A 14,270-nucleotide genomic window follows, 5' to 3' on the forward strand; every position below is an offset into this window, starting at 1 on the left:
TCATGGTACCTTGCAGCAACATTTATCTACAGTGATTAATTTGAGTCAGGGCTTGCAAGGTTGGCTCCAGAATCCGCTTTACAACCTTAGCTTCTCTCTGCCTAGACCAGGGGTCAGCAACCCGCGGCTCCGGAGCCGCATATGGCTCTTTTACACCTTTGCTGCGGCTCCGGGGCGGATACTAGCGAGGGGAGGAGGCGCATTGTGCGCCCCAACACTCCCCACTGTGGCGGGTGCTGTACTGGCTGTGACGTCGCATGGGGGCAGTGCGTGCGTTAGTCACGCACCATCCCGACGTCACCTTCCCGCCCGCTGTCAGATCAGAGGGCAGCGGCGCGCATGTTTGCGGCTCCCAGTTTTTTTTTCTTCGGAAACGGGTCCAAGTGGCTCTTTTTGTCTTAAAGGTTGCAGACCCCTAGCCTAGACTAACACCAAAAGTCAGGTCCAAATTAGAAAAGGAAATAAATAACCAGGCTTTCAGAGAGCGAGGCAGAAAGAATATGTCATGTCTGAATTAATCTGTGCAATGCCAAGGAGACGTGTTACTTCTTTCTGTCCTCATCTATCCCAAGGATGTCTGATATGGATTTGTGATTCTGATACCACGAAATCAATTCTCTCCATTTTTCAGGCCTGGTGGGTCTTTTTGTTGTTGTTCATTTGCAGTCGCTGTTCGTTCTTTTCTTCCTGTTTTGCTTGTCATTATATATACTTATCTGAAAGCTTATAAAAAAATTACTGGTCGTTGCTGATACTGGACAGATTATGCCTGCTTGGGGGTAGAAGCGAATGACACAACATGATGATAAACCTGCCATTTGTGATGCATCTGTTCACACTGATAACATTCAAATGATTCCTGGAATATACTCAGCGCTGCAAATTCTTTAGTCATTTGAGACATTTCTGGTCTATGATTATGCATATAAACTATTTAACTCTGGCCATGTGCGCAGCGTTCTTGGAATCTCTTCTAACCGCGCTAGTGAGAGGTTCAGAATGTATGACGTGCCACTAGAGCCTGCAGGTGGGCTTATTCAGATTTATGTGTCAGCAAATTATAGATACAGCTTTGCAGCAATGAGTAGCTCACAGCAGAAGTAATAAGAACTAGGCTTTGAGTTTGCTGCTCAGATTGTTCAGAGAAGTGTAAGTTCTCTCTCTTTCTTCCCTCAGCTCTGTTTTGGGATATATGTGGACTGGACTGAGGCAGAAGTTGGGCCAAAGTCTCTTTGTGAGTGATCGGCTTCATGCTATTGCAGGTCCTTTCCTTTCCCCAGGGATCCTTTCCCCCTTGACACTGAAAATATAGGCAAAGTGATTTTTAAGAGTTTTGGTTGTTGTTGGAACATGCAGAGGATCCATGTACCTCGGTTTACGAACGTAATCCATTCCGGAAGTCCATTCTTAAACTGAAACCGTTCTTAAACTGAGGCATGCTTTCCCTAATGAGGCCTCCCGCTGCCGGTGCCCTTCCACCGTTTGGTTCCGTTTTTAGACCGAGGTAAAGTTCACAAGCAAAGACACTATTTCTGGTTTTGTGGAGTTTGTAAAGCAGATTGTTCTTAAACGGAGGTTACCACCGTTGGACTGGGTAGTTTCCTAAAGGTGCTAGATTAGCCATATACTGGCCATAGAATCATAGAACTTTAGACTAGAGTCATCTAGTCCGGTGTTCCCCAAACTTGGGTCTCTAGCTGTTTTTGGACTACAATTCCCATCATCTCTAATCACTGGTCCTGTTAGCTAGGGATGATGGGAGAAATGAGCATATCCTCACCTTTCAGTGTTGATAGTCAATGAATAAATTCAGAACAGTGATTGACAAGTGATATAGAGAAATCTGAGAACTCTCACAAACACATGAGGAAAAATCCCCAAATAGCTTCAAAATAAACCAGGAAGTTTATTTCTGTGGCGGGAAAGAAGTAGTATTCCCTGTGTGCCCCCGTGGAAGTGGGAGATTTGCATCCAGTCCTATACAGACTTACCTAGGAGTAAGTCTCACGGAACTTAATAAATATGGATAGGATTGGGTTGCACGTAGCTGCAATTTTTTCACCTCTATCTGCATCATGGTAGGATTGACCCTTGCGGTAGAGTTTCCTTGATAATAATTCAGTTTCCGTTTGGTAACTGTTTTCATCCTGAAATTAAAAATTTAAGGTCTTATATATATAATAAATGTTTATAAATGTACCAACCAAGCATGTACATAGCTATGTGGACCACATGTCTGGAGCAGCACAGGAAGACTGAAACCATTTTGACTCCCAAACTGACCAAATGTTTTCTCTGCAAGGAGGGAGGGGGTGAGGGAACCTTCCCATTGTCTCGGGAATTGGGAAATCACCATCTCAAAGGAATGGCCAGACTACCAGGAAAGGCAATCAGATAAGGCATTATCAGATAACCTGACAGACAGGAAAAACAGCAACTTTCTGTTGTAGACCACCTTTTCTGTGATGCAGGTATGATGTTTGTGGGGTGGTGGTCTTGGGTTACACCCCTTCTGTGATGTATATATGATATATGGAGGGGTGCTCTTGAGCTCCGGGGAAGGCAATTTAAAATGTCTATATAAGGGCAGACACACCTTGGTTCTGGGTCCTCCTCCTTTCCTGTGTTTGAGGGGAGCACCCTGTTGCAACAGTTCAATAAAGATCAGGCTTACTAGCTGCTTTGCTTCTCAGTATTCTCTGATTGGCCTCTGTTATTTTCTCCTGCTGATGGAGAACCTACAAAGGACTCTATAAGGGCTCCTGTGTCCCCCATAAGGGAATAAGGGCAGATTTTGTTTATTACAATCCAGAGACTGGTATCTAAATTAACTATACTGTTAGTCACTGTGGGATCTGTGTAAACATTTGGCCTCTGAATATTTTGTTCATCAGTGCTACAATTTTGCCTGCGCTGCATAAACACCTCCAGATATTGTTGCTGTTTCCATGTGTACTTAATAAGTAGATGTGACTTGAGGTGAATAACAGTGAAACACTTTGTCTATGTACGAAACAGCTTTCTTTTGTTTTCTTCCATCTCATACTTTTCATTCTTTTCTCTTGCAGGTTCTTAACCTGGAAAGAAGACTGTTGCCTCTGGACAGTAGAAGCTAAATCTTGTGTATGGCGTGGTTAAGGTTGCAACCTGTCAGCTCAGCCTTCCTCCGTTTTGGGCTCATTACTTTTGTCCTTTTTTTACATGGTCTGCAGGTGGACGCTGGCACGGGGGCAGATCCAGCCAGCATAGGACAAAACAGTACATGCTCAGGTTCCTCGGTGTGCAAGGAGGGTGTTATCTTGCCAATATGGTACCCAGAAAACCCATCTCTGGGGGACAAAATTGCCAGGGTTATTGTTTACTTTGTGGCGCTGATCTATATGTTCCTCGGAGTCTCCATCATTGCCGATCGCTTCATGGCATCCATAGAGGTCATTACTTCGCAAGAGAAAGAGGTTACCATCAGGAAACCCAATGGAGAAACCACCACCACCACCATCCGAGTTTGGAATGAAACTGTTTCCAATTTGACCCTCATGGCTCTTGGTTCCTCTGCTCCTGAGATCCTCCTGTCATTGATAGAGGTCTGTGGCCATGGATTCATTGCTGGCGATCTGGGACCTTCAACCATAGTTGGCAGTGCAGCTTTCAATATGTTTATTATCATAGCCATCTGTGTCTATGTCATTCCTGATGGCGAGGTGAGGAAGATAAAGCATTTGAGGGTCTTCTTTGTCACTGCGGCTTGGAGCATCTTCGCCTATATCTGGTTATACATGATCCTTGCGGTTTTCTCTCCAGGTGTGGTCCAGGTATGGGAAGGCCTCCTCACTCTGTTCTTCTTCCCTGTTTGTGTCCTCCTGGCTTGGATAGCAGACAGAAGGCTGTTCTTCTACAAGTATATGCACAAAAAGTACCGTACTGACAAGCACAGAGGTATTATCATTGAGACTGAGGGGGAGCACCCCAAAGGGATTGAAATGGACGGTAAGATGATGAACTCTCACTTTCTGGATGGAAACCTAGTGCCTATGGAGGGGAAAGAGGTGGACGAGTCTCGCAAAGAGATGATCCGGATTCTCAAGGATCTGAAGCAAAAACACCCAGAGAAAGACTTAGACCAGCTGGTGGAAATGGCCAATTACCATGCCTTATCTCATCAGCAAAAGAGCAGAGCATTCTATCGGATTCAGGCCACCAGGATGATGACCGGAGCAGGAAATATCCTTAAAAAGCATGCAGCTGAGCAAGCCAAGAGGAGTGCTAGCTTGCATGAGGTGCGGCCAGAGGAACCAGAGGACTTTATCTCAAAAATTTGTTTTGATCCTTGCTCCTACCAGTGTCTGGAGAACTGTGGTGCTGTCCTCCTAACCGTCGTTCGGAAAGGAGGAGACATATCCAAGACAATCTATGTGGACTATAAAACAGAGGATGGCTCTGCCAATGCGGGGGCTGACTATGAGTTTACAGAAGGGACGGTTGTCTTGAAGTCAGGGGAGACCCAGAAAGAGTTCTCTATAGGGATCATTGATGATGACATCTTTGAGGAAGATGAGCATTTCTTTGTGCGCCTCAGCAACCTGCGGGTGGTTGAGACAGACGAACCTCCTCCGGAGCTCAATAACTTGCCATACCCCAAGGCCATGCTGGCCTCTCCTTATGTGGCCACTGTGACTATCTTAGATGATGACCATGCGGGCATCTTCACCTTTGAATGTGACGTGATACATGTCAGTGAGAGCATTGGGGTAATGGAGGTGAAAGTCCTTAGGACATCTGGTGCCCGAGGTACAGTCATAGTCCCTTTTAGAACAGTAGAAGGAACAGCAAAAGGAGGCGGAGAGGACTTTGAAGATGCTTATGGGGAGCTGGAGTTCAAGAACGATGAAACTGTGTAAGTACCTCGCTTTAATTTCTTCAGAGGTCAACTATTTATTTAACTCCAGAATTTTCTTCCATCACAGGTAAACAAGGGCAACATGTAATGGACTGTCCTCTCTCCCTTCCCTCTAGTCTCCATACTTATCTCCCCCCAGGCAAGAACCCTACAGCAGGATCTGGGCTTTTCTGCTCTCCTCCTAGGAATAAATAAATAGGGCTGCATTCTTCTTTAATGGCCTAATGGGAATACCTTTGAAACTTTACTTGAGTATTGTTAAAATTGTGACAAGATTAAATTCCAAAATAAAGTTGGGGTCTTGGTCCAGAGGAATATTCCCCAAGTTAATTGTCATTGACACATGCCATTATCAGATTGAACGAGTTATGGTTGTAGAACTAGATCCTTGGTCATCATACCCTGATCTTACTGGTTCATCTAATCAGTTACAAGATTCAGGTAGGTAGCCATGTTGGTCTGGCGCAATCAAAATAATTTAAAAAATTGTTCAGTAGCACCTTAGAGACCAACTAAGTTTGTTCTGGGTATAAGCTTTTGTGTCCATGCACACTTCTTCGGATACAATTTTTAATGTTTTTTTATCCAACCAGTTACATTCTCCTCTGCTTCTTTCCAGCCCACAAATTAATCACTATTTCCCCCCAATAATGATAGTTCAGTTTGAGTCTGAGTAACACATCGGTTGCTTCAAGAGAGAGATAAAAGCTTCTAATTAGGTTTTAAGAAATATGGTAGGAAACCCGAGCAGTTTTCACGTGCTCCCCTGCAAATAAAATTCCTTTACATACTAAGGGATTTCTACCATCTTTGATGATGCACATTGCAATTATTCTTGGAAACAAAATCTTCTGTTAGCCAAGTCTACAGCAATGTACATTCCTCTATTAAGGTTTGGTAGCATGACCACCTCTGATCTACAGCTTAAATTAGCAAGATATTTTAGATAACGTTGGAAGGTGGAAAAATCTGTAAGATGCCTTCAGTGTAATCATCTCTTTTAGCCTGAAGCTTAAAACAGACACAGCTTTATTAATCACACATTTAATTTGTTATACCTTCCTCTTTATAAAATACATGTTAAAGCAACCTCTCTAGTAGATTTATTATGCTGCTCTGCTTGCCCTGCCTCTGTTGATTCCTCTGTCACTGTGAGGGTTTGTTAGTGAATGCAAGAGGAACAGACCATACTGAGCTAGGTGCTCCAATGGTCTGACCTGGTCTCCCCTGGGCAGAGGCATTTTTCTCTTTCACTCGCAATCATATAATTGCATTTTCTGTGACTGTCCAGTGACATCGCAGCAAAATGCACTATACATGTTAACATTTTCATGCTTAATTAATAGTTCTCTAATTTTCCATTATGGAAAAAGCTGATCCTTCAGGAGGAGATTCTGGATGCTGTGCCAGATTTTAAAAAAAGGCAAATGGAAACCTGTCATATGCAACCTAAAGACCACCTCTATTTACAAGAAAAGAGTGGTAAAGCAAAACAGCTACAACTGCAAGTTGTTTTCCTTTAGAATTCTAAGTTGTTCTTTTCCATGTCAGCACTAGGTTAGCTGCATTCACAAATGTCCCACCCCGCCCCCCACCCCAATTGATCTCAATCAAGTGGGTATACAGGAAAACATTAAAGAGTCAGGAAATGGAGTTTGCTCTGTCCTGGAGATACTGCCTACCACTTAGGAGACAATGACCAGAGATGATTGCACAGGATGCTTTTCCTTAAGTGGCAAAAGTTTGTGTATCATTAAAATATTTAAAAAGAAAAGAAACCATGCTGAATCCCTAAAAATGTTTATCTTGGGTGGAATGTGGGAATAAAAAGACCCCTGAATCAAACTTCAATTCTGTGGAAAGCAGATGGATCCTGCTGCCGGGTCTTGCTTATTGCTTCTGTAATTCCAGTATGGTCAAAGTTTCCTCACCCATATTTAGGGAGGTGGGTTGGGAGAAATTATTTCTCTGTTGTTGGTGGATAGGTGATCTTCTGTGTAACTCTCTTGTTGAAGGAGTGTGGAATTGAGGGGAGTTCTAATTTCTGTGACTCTGCAAGCAATCCAAATCCCACAACCCAGCTGTTCTACACAGGCGGGCTGGTACTGCCACTGGTGCCAACCTGTTGATGGTGTGCAGCTTACATCACTGTTGATCTGCCTCTGCAGGCTTCCTCTTAGTAAGCATGGAACTGAGTTCATTTTGGCCACATACTAGCAGCTGTGTTGGCTTGTGTGGTGGTGGACCACACCACTGTCAGCAGTGTCTCCCAAGCTCATTGCATGGGATAGGGCAAGTTGAGGTGGCAATGAGGTCACAGCTATGCACAGACCTGTGAGGTCTGCACCCTGGTGCTCCCCCCTTAAGCAGTCCCATCCACCATATTGGGTTGGGGCCTATGGAAGATCCACTAGCCTCATCCAACAGCTATAATTCTGCTGCCATCTGCCCTGTCCTATCAGCTTCAGAGCTGTGAGGTCTAGGACAGCAGTGCTCAAGTCTCTACAGATCCTATGTACTTTATCCTTGCTCAGAGAATCCTGCCTTCTGGTGAGGAGTGCTAGGCCACTGGAGAGCATCCAGGCCACTGGAAGCATTTCCCGCTGCCCCTGCTCCTTGTTGACGTGGGCCTCAGGCAGCCCTTCTCATATCCCTCTTATTCCATCCCCATCATTAGTCCAGGTTAATGCACTGAAGTGCCTTTTGGGAAAGTAGCAAGCTCAAACACATTAGACATTTGGATCTTCTTCTTCTTCTTTTTTTACGTAATCCATTTAATAGTTCAAGAGCCAATTCTGCAACATTGAATAGCTGCCACATTGCCCCAAGTGATGCCGCAAAGGGCAAATGTGAGAACTACATATATTTAGCAGGACTTGTGCTGTCACTGCGATGCCTGTGAACCTGCTAGATGAAGTTCCATTTTCTCCAGTAATTGATTTTAAAATTCAAGCCGCTGTTTTGGAGGGCACATACATCACGGCTTTCCAACATGGCAGATTTCCAAACATAGCAACTAGTACAGAAGAAGCACCCATGGATTGGGCTGATTTTTTCCCCTCTTTTTTTAATCATAGAATATGAGCAAGGATTTGGGGGTGCAAATCAAACTGAATGCCCCTTGTTGTCCCTTCCAACTCTACAGTTCTCTTACATTTTAGCCCACTGGATGAAGTGACCACCACTGAAACTTTTCATCAAATCTGTGTACCAGTTCTATGGATTTGATATCCCCCTTTATCACTACCTTAAGGAGTCTCAAAGCAGTTAACATTCTCCTTTCTCTTCCTCTCCCACAACAAACACTCTGTAAGGTGAGTGGGGCTGAGAGACTTCAAAGAAGTGTGACTAGCCCAAGGTCACCCAGCAGCTGCATGTGGAGGAGTGGAGACGCGAACTCGGTTCACCAGATTACGAGACTACCGCTCTTAACCACTACACCACACGGGCTCACATGCTGCTTTATATTCAAACAGTCCCATTTATAATTGGAGAGGAGCCCTTCAGAGATTATTTCTGAAGAGTGTAGAGTAATCCACAGATAATTGATTCAGTACAGATGCCTGCCTACTTTAAGGCATAACGTCATTGTGGTTTAGTAAGGGAATATGGTGGCAGATAAGTTACCAGTTTTGAGAGGCTGCCATGACTTTAGAGCAAGGACAGTAAGTCTGTATCTAATTCTTGATAGAGATGCCTAGGTAGAAGTTACATGGTTTCACTGCTTTGTGCCTCTGAAACCTACAGGTGTATATTTTAAAGAATTTCATAATTGCAGACAGCATTGTCTAGCAGGGTGTTTGTAAATTCTGAATGTTGACAATACTAGATGCTTTCTCTCCATTCACTGCCTTACATCCTTGCCACTTATTTGCTGCTGCTGCCGACCTCCCAACTTCCCATCAGATTCTAACTTATAGGGATTGTGGGCCGCCCATTGTCGGCTGAGCTATTTAAGAATCATCTCTCATGCTTCTCTTGGGAATTCTCTGATTACCACAGTCAGTGCCCTGGAATTAATAATGTTAAGAAGACACATTTACTGACATACCAAGTTTAAATTACAGCTTCTGTAACTTTTTGTAAGCAGGCTGAGGTCTGCTTCCCATAGCCAGTATTTCTCCTCTATAATTTTTTGTTTCACAAAACGACCCTTTTCAATTAAGGACTTCCAGGGAGGAGATTGCAGTCGTTTGAAGACAAGCCCTTTAAATAATGCATCCAAAACATTGAGATACTTGCATGGTTTCATCAAGGAGTTTGTTTTGTGTTTATGAGAGACAGGATACACACAGGTCCTAAATATCAGTGTCATGTACCCGCATGTATAGATGTTTGAAGGTTTGTATAATAGGGGCTCCACAATGGTGGAAGCTTTTTTTGGTGGGGGGAGGTAAATGTTGGATTTACTTTTATGTCCTGCTCCTTGGATATGTGTCAAAGGTTGTAGATAAGCTCCCCTTCTTTCAGGATTTAATAATCACTAAGAAAAAAAATCTATTTTCCCTTTGACATGCAGTGCTTATGGTACATACTTATGGTATGAAACACCATACTTATGGTATGAAACACTTCAGCGTGAATGTTGGCTGTGCATTGGCTGGCATGACTTGGGGAGATTATCCGTGGTGTTTTCATGTTGACTGGCTGAGGAGCAGTGTGTGTTGTGTGCGGCTTTCTAGAGATTAGTATCAGGTGATTGTGGTGGCGTTTCAGGAATGCATGAAATCAGTCTTCTGAAATGGGACACCCTGACAATTGCTTAAACAGGAGAAGCATTGGGTTGATCTTTACCCTCTTACAGCCTTTGCTGACAGGTGCTGATGGGGATTACATGCCAACTGTCCATGTGAAGAACAAATGGCATCCTGTCAGGGGTGGGTGGGTGGAAGGGAATGGAATGGCGTGTGAACGGATTTGTGTGACAACTTCAAATGAGGGAAACTCCCAGAGTCCCAAATCGCCCATAGCTAGAGTGAAATACATTGACAGTGAAGATAATAGGTGAAGAGGATTCTTAGCAGCCCATGGTGGAAGGGCTGTAAGATTAATTCACGGGCCATGTGTTTGCATAATCTTAGAGGGAACTTATCCCAAAGTGGATTAAAAATGGCCTTTTTCAGGTCAAACAACTAATTGGTGGTTGGTTTCAGAGTTCTGCTACTCTTGCTCACTGTGGTAAGGAAGTAACTTGTTTATATCCTGTGTCATAGTGACATGGAACAGAGATGAGATCTATCCATCGATGTTTAGAAATGCAGGCAAAAAGTCGCTTCCCATCTGCTTTTACTATACTGGTTCATTCATGGTCTTGCCCATATTTCTTTATATACATAACTGTAGGTTGAACTTCAGCCTAGAGGTGATGGTGTTGCTTGATGATCTCATGGTTAGAAGAAGGTAAGGTTGGCCATTGTTGAAAAGGTGTCCTTGCCCCATTAAAAATAGATGTGTTGGGGTTAGAGTCCAGATCCAACCTTGTTCCTGCAGGTGGCTGGCTTTCCATTTCACTGGATTTGCAGAGTGCATACTTTTTTTGATCAGACAAAAAGCATCCATGTGATATGAGCCCTTCCATTCATTCACGTCTGCAAAAGACCTTTGTTTAGGATCCCTTTGCTACAAAGCTAGAAGGATTCAATTATCGGCCCTCCTTTACTGTGGCCTTGCAGCCTAAATAAATCCATCTCAGCCATTCCCTCCAGATTTTGTAGGGAAAGATCTATTTTTATTTCACTGGCTTTCAATCAGATAAACACACACAGAGAGAGAAATCTGCTGCTGGGAGGAAAATCCCTAAAATTCCTTTATATAGAATTAGATATTTCTACAGCCCCATTTACTATCACATGCATGCGTGTGTGTGTGTGTGTGTGTGTGTGTGTGTGTGTGTGTATGTCTGTCTGTCTGTCTGTCTGTCTGATCAAAGACTAAATAATTTGAAAAGGTTACCCGGAGCTTCACAATCTTCTTTGAATGTGCTTTAGTAGACAAGTCCATATTCCTCAAGGCACTTAAATTATATTAACATGAATGGACCAGTCTGAATCCCATGAGCAGTTGCACCAAGCCAAACAAGGCATAGACTGAAGGTTATATATCACAATATTGTGCCTTTACACCAAATCTTGCATTTGATCTCAAGTGCTCCTTCCAGATGAGCTGCACCAAGGGCTTGTGCTGCTTCAAAAGTGACGGGAAGGAGGCAGCAACAACTCTTTGCGCAGCGTCCCAAAGAGTATCCCAAGATGATCTGGCAATGCCCTGAGATGGCAGAGCCTCATATGTGGGTTAAAGCTGGTCAATGGATAGTGGTTAACCTTAGATTTTCACATATTGAATATATTTCTGCCAGAATGAACTTTCGTTTCCAGTATGGATCGGAATGTCCAACACCTTTTCATTTTAGGTATTAAATAAGACTCTGGAAATATTAATGGGGAGCAAACCTGTTGATCTGATTTCTCATCCAATATCGTCTGGGAAGGATGCCTGATAGCTGCCTTACATTTAAATCTCATCTTCAAAAGCTCCAGCAAAAAGGCCAGTACATATGTTAATACAGCCAGAAAATGTGCCAGAACCTCATATGCTGTGGTAGTACAAACATCGTCACTGTCATTAAATTATCCACCAACCGAGTATTGCACCCCTGAATGGGAAACATGCCAGGACCTACTGTTAGACTAATGTAAGACTTCATGCTGCAGTGTTAACCCTAGTTTTACAAGGATTTGAATCCAAAAGTGCCCTTACAAATGTGGAAAATGTTTATCCAAAGATCTTGTGCAATCATGAGTACTGTTTTAGATCCTTAATATTAAAGCATTATGTAAACCTTTGCACAACCTCTTGTGCAAGCTTTTGTGAAACTAGCTATTATTTGGATCCAACTCATAGTTACTGGTAGTAGTATTGTAGTGGCATCTCTACCACTCTGGGCCATCCTCTGCTGTCCCCCCTAAGCCCTGGTGCCGGACAGAGCTGTGTATGCTACATGACCTGTCCTGGACCCCCTAGATGACCTGCAGGTGCAGTGGGGGGTGCGATCCTGCCACCAGTGTTGAAATAAGATGCAACAGCCAGGCCAGTTAGCTTCCACACGTGGAACAAGGAGGGGTGCAATCTTGTTCTTTGCCTCAGGCAGCAAAATATGTTTGGCTGCCCCTGACCTAGGGGTGTTTGCACCCTAAGTCTGCAAGAATGTGGTTTTTCGTGTGAGGTGCATTTTCTCTTCACCAGCTTAGATAGCTGAATTTAGCATGTGCAATGAGTAGCAGTAGTTGCTTTCCTATGTACCTGGTAGTTTGGGTTGTACTAAAGTCAAGGTTTTAGTCCAGAGCAAATGCATTTAGCACCATGGATAGCAGCAACAATGTTCTTTTGCTCAAAAGGTGACTTCGCTGTTAAGCCATTTCCGAACTTCAGAGGAGAGGGGGTTGCGGGACACCCCCTCCCGCACATGCAGGGGCTGACCTTTTGCCCCCGCGAGAACAAGGGAATCCCCGGGCCTGCCTGCGACCCTGCCCGCCAATCAGCGGGCTGGGGAGGCGTGGCCTAGCCCATTTAAGGCCAGGTGCGCCCGGGGACCGCCCTCTTTGCCCCGTTGCAGCTGATCGGGTTTTCCCATCCCACCCACCCTCTAGGTTAGCTAGCTATTGACCTTGCTATGGACTCCGGTTGGTCGCCGCAAGGGGCCTGGTAGGAATTTTTCCAACTTGGCGCACTTCCAGCCTTTTGGTTTTTTCGCCTACCTCGTAGCAAACGTCACAACTTCCTCGGTATTGGCAGTTAGGCATTGGCGGGGGTAATTGTTATGCAAATGAGGGGGGAAGGAAGCGCCATCACCTTCCCCCAATGAAAAGGGTGGTCCGGTAGAGGACTCCGGGGGGCGTTGCCTTGTCTGAAACCTAGGGAGGTAAGGGCCTCCGGCACGCCCCCAAGCGGTGACACCCGTGGGATCCTAGTTGGCGTACTTCAACAGGACTCCCACGGCTTGTGGATAACCCTTCCCGGTCTGCATGCCGGGTAGTCGATAGGAGCCAATGCCTAAGGCCAATACCTTTCAATTCCTGTAATCAATAAAGTTGTGGTCTTTTTATGCCCATTAACCTTAAATAATGTGTCTGGTGTCTTCATTTCACATGGGGGAGGGGACTTGCCACGCAGTAAGGATTGATGTGCCTCATACAATCACTGTATTCATGGAATAAAATTACTGTATTTTCCTGTGTATAACACGTCCCCGTGTATAACACGCCCCCTATTTTGCGGGACTCCAATTTAAGAAAATGGGGGGAGATGGTCCAGAGTTGTTGAGCTTTTTTTGGGGGGGGGGAAATGCTAAATATCACTCACCCGACTGACAAACGCTGCCAATCGCACGCGTCGCCAAAGCCAACAGCAGCCAGCAATTGGACACAGCAGCAGCCAATCCAAGCCAGCCCTTGACGCAGCCACCAATCACCCACCCAATTGCCGCAGCACCACCCAATCCAAGCCAGCCCTTGATGCAACCACCCACCAAATCACCGCTGATAAGCTCCTGATCACAGATGCAACCAATCGCCCAACCCCCCTCTGCACTTCCCATGTATAAGATGACCCCAGATTTTTAACATTATTTTAGAGTTTTAAAAACCTCGTCTTATAGGCGGAAAAGTATGGTATTTTTTGTTGCCATGTTCTTAAATGAGCTGACAGGCATAGCTGTCAACTTTTCCCTTTTCTTGCAAGGAATCCTATTCGGAATAAGGGAATTTCCCTTAAAAAGGGGGAAACGTTGACAGCTATGCAGATAGGACAATGCCAGGATGTAAAGTGCCCCTAAGACTTTGAGGCTGGCTGAAAGTGTTCTAGCTTATGAAAGTGCAATAAGTCTTGCAACTGGTGTTACCTCCCTATAAGCAGGTGAATAAAGAATAGGAGCGTAGTTTCATTTTGGAGGCAGCCTCAACAGGAATAAAGAAAACACAATACGAATGACAATGGGATACTCATCATGCTGACGGAGCCTGTGAAGACATATGAGGAGTGCCATTCCTTTTCCTCTTTCACAGAGCCTTGTGTACTTTCCCATTCTGAATTGAAACTTTATCTATTCCTTGTAAGCTGTACAAAATCGGATCTGCCCATATTTGGAAAGAACTTTTTTTAAAAAAAAAACAACGCACACAGAAGATTAGAAGAAATTATTGTCGCTAGTTCTGGTAGTTGAGATTTAAATAAACATTAGCAATATAGGTTGATTTTTGTTGGAATATGTAAATGTTTAGAGATCGCTAGTAATATAAAATGGCATACAAATTAAAATAATCATAATAAAGTGAGTTGGCAGTGAATTCCCAAGGTTGAATTCTTGAAACGTAGGTAA

At 44.1% G+C, this 14,270-nt stretch overlaps 1 protein-coding gene across 3 annotated transcripts in view; it reads left to right on the plus strand.

Moving 5' to 3' along the window:
* SLC8A3 (solute carrier family 8 member A3) overlaps positions 1–14,270 on the plus strand; it is a 170,294-nt gene that overhangs the window by 34,833 nt on the left and 121,191 nt on the right. For all 3 annotated transcript variants that reach the window (XM_081881505.1, XM_081881507.1, XM_081881506.1), the window contains exon 2: positions 3,069–4,894. In XM_081881505.1, coding sequence (XP_081737631.1) covers positions 3,126–4,894 — 1,769 coding nt within the window. In that variant the 5' untranslated portion in view covers positions 3,069–3,125. The remainder of the gene's footprint in view (positions 1–3,068; positions 4,895–14,270) is intronic.

The sequence above is a fragment of the Podarcis erhardii genome, assembly GCF_964252035.2.
Source record: "Podarcis erhardii genome assembly, chromosome: 1".
NCBI classification, from domain to species: Eukaryota; Metazoa; Chordata; class Lepidosauria; order Squamata; family Lacertidae; genus Podarcis; species Podarcis erhardii.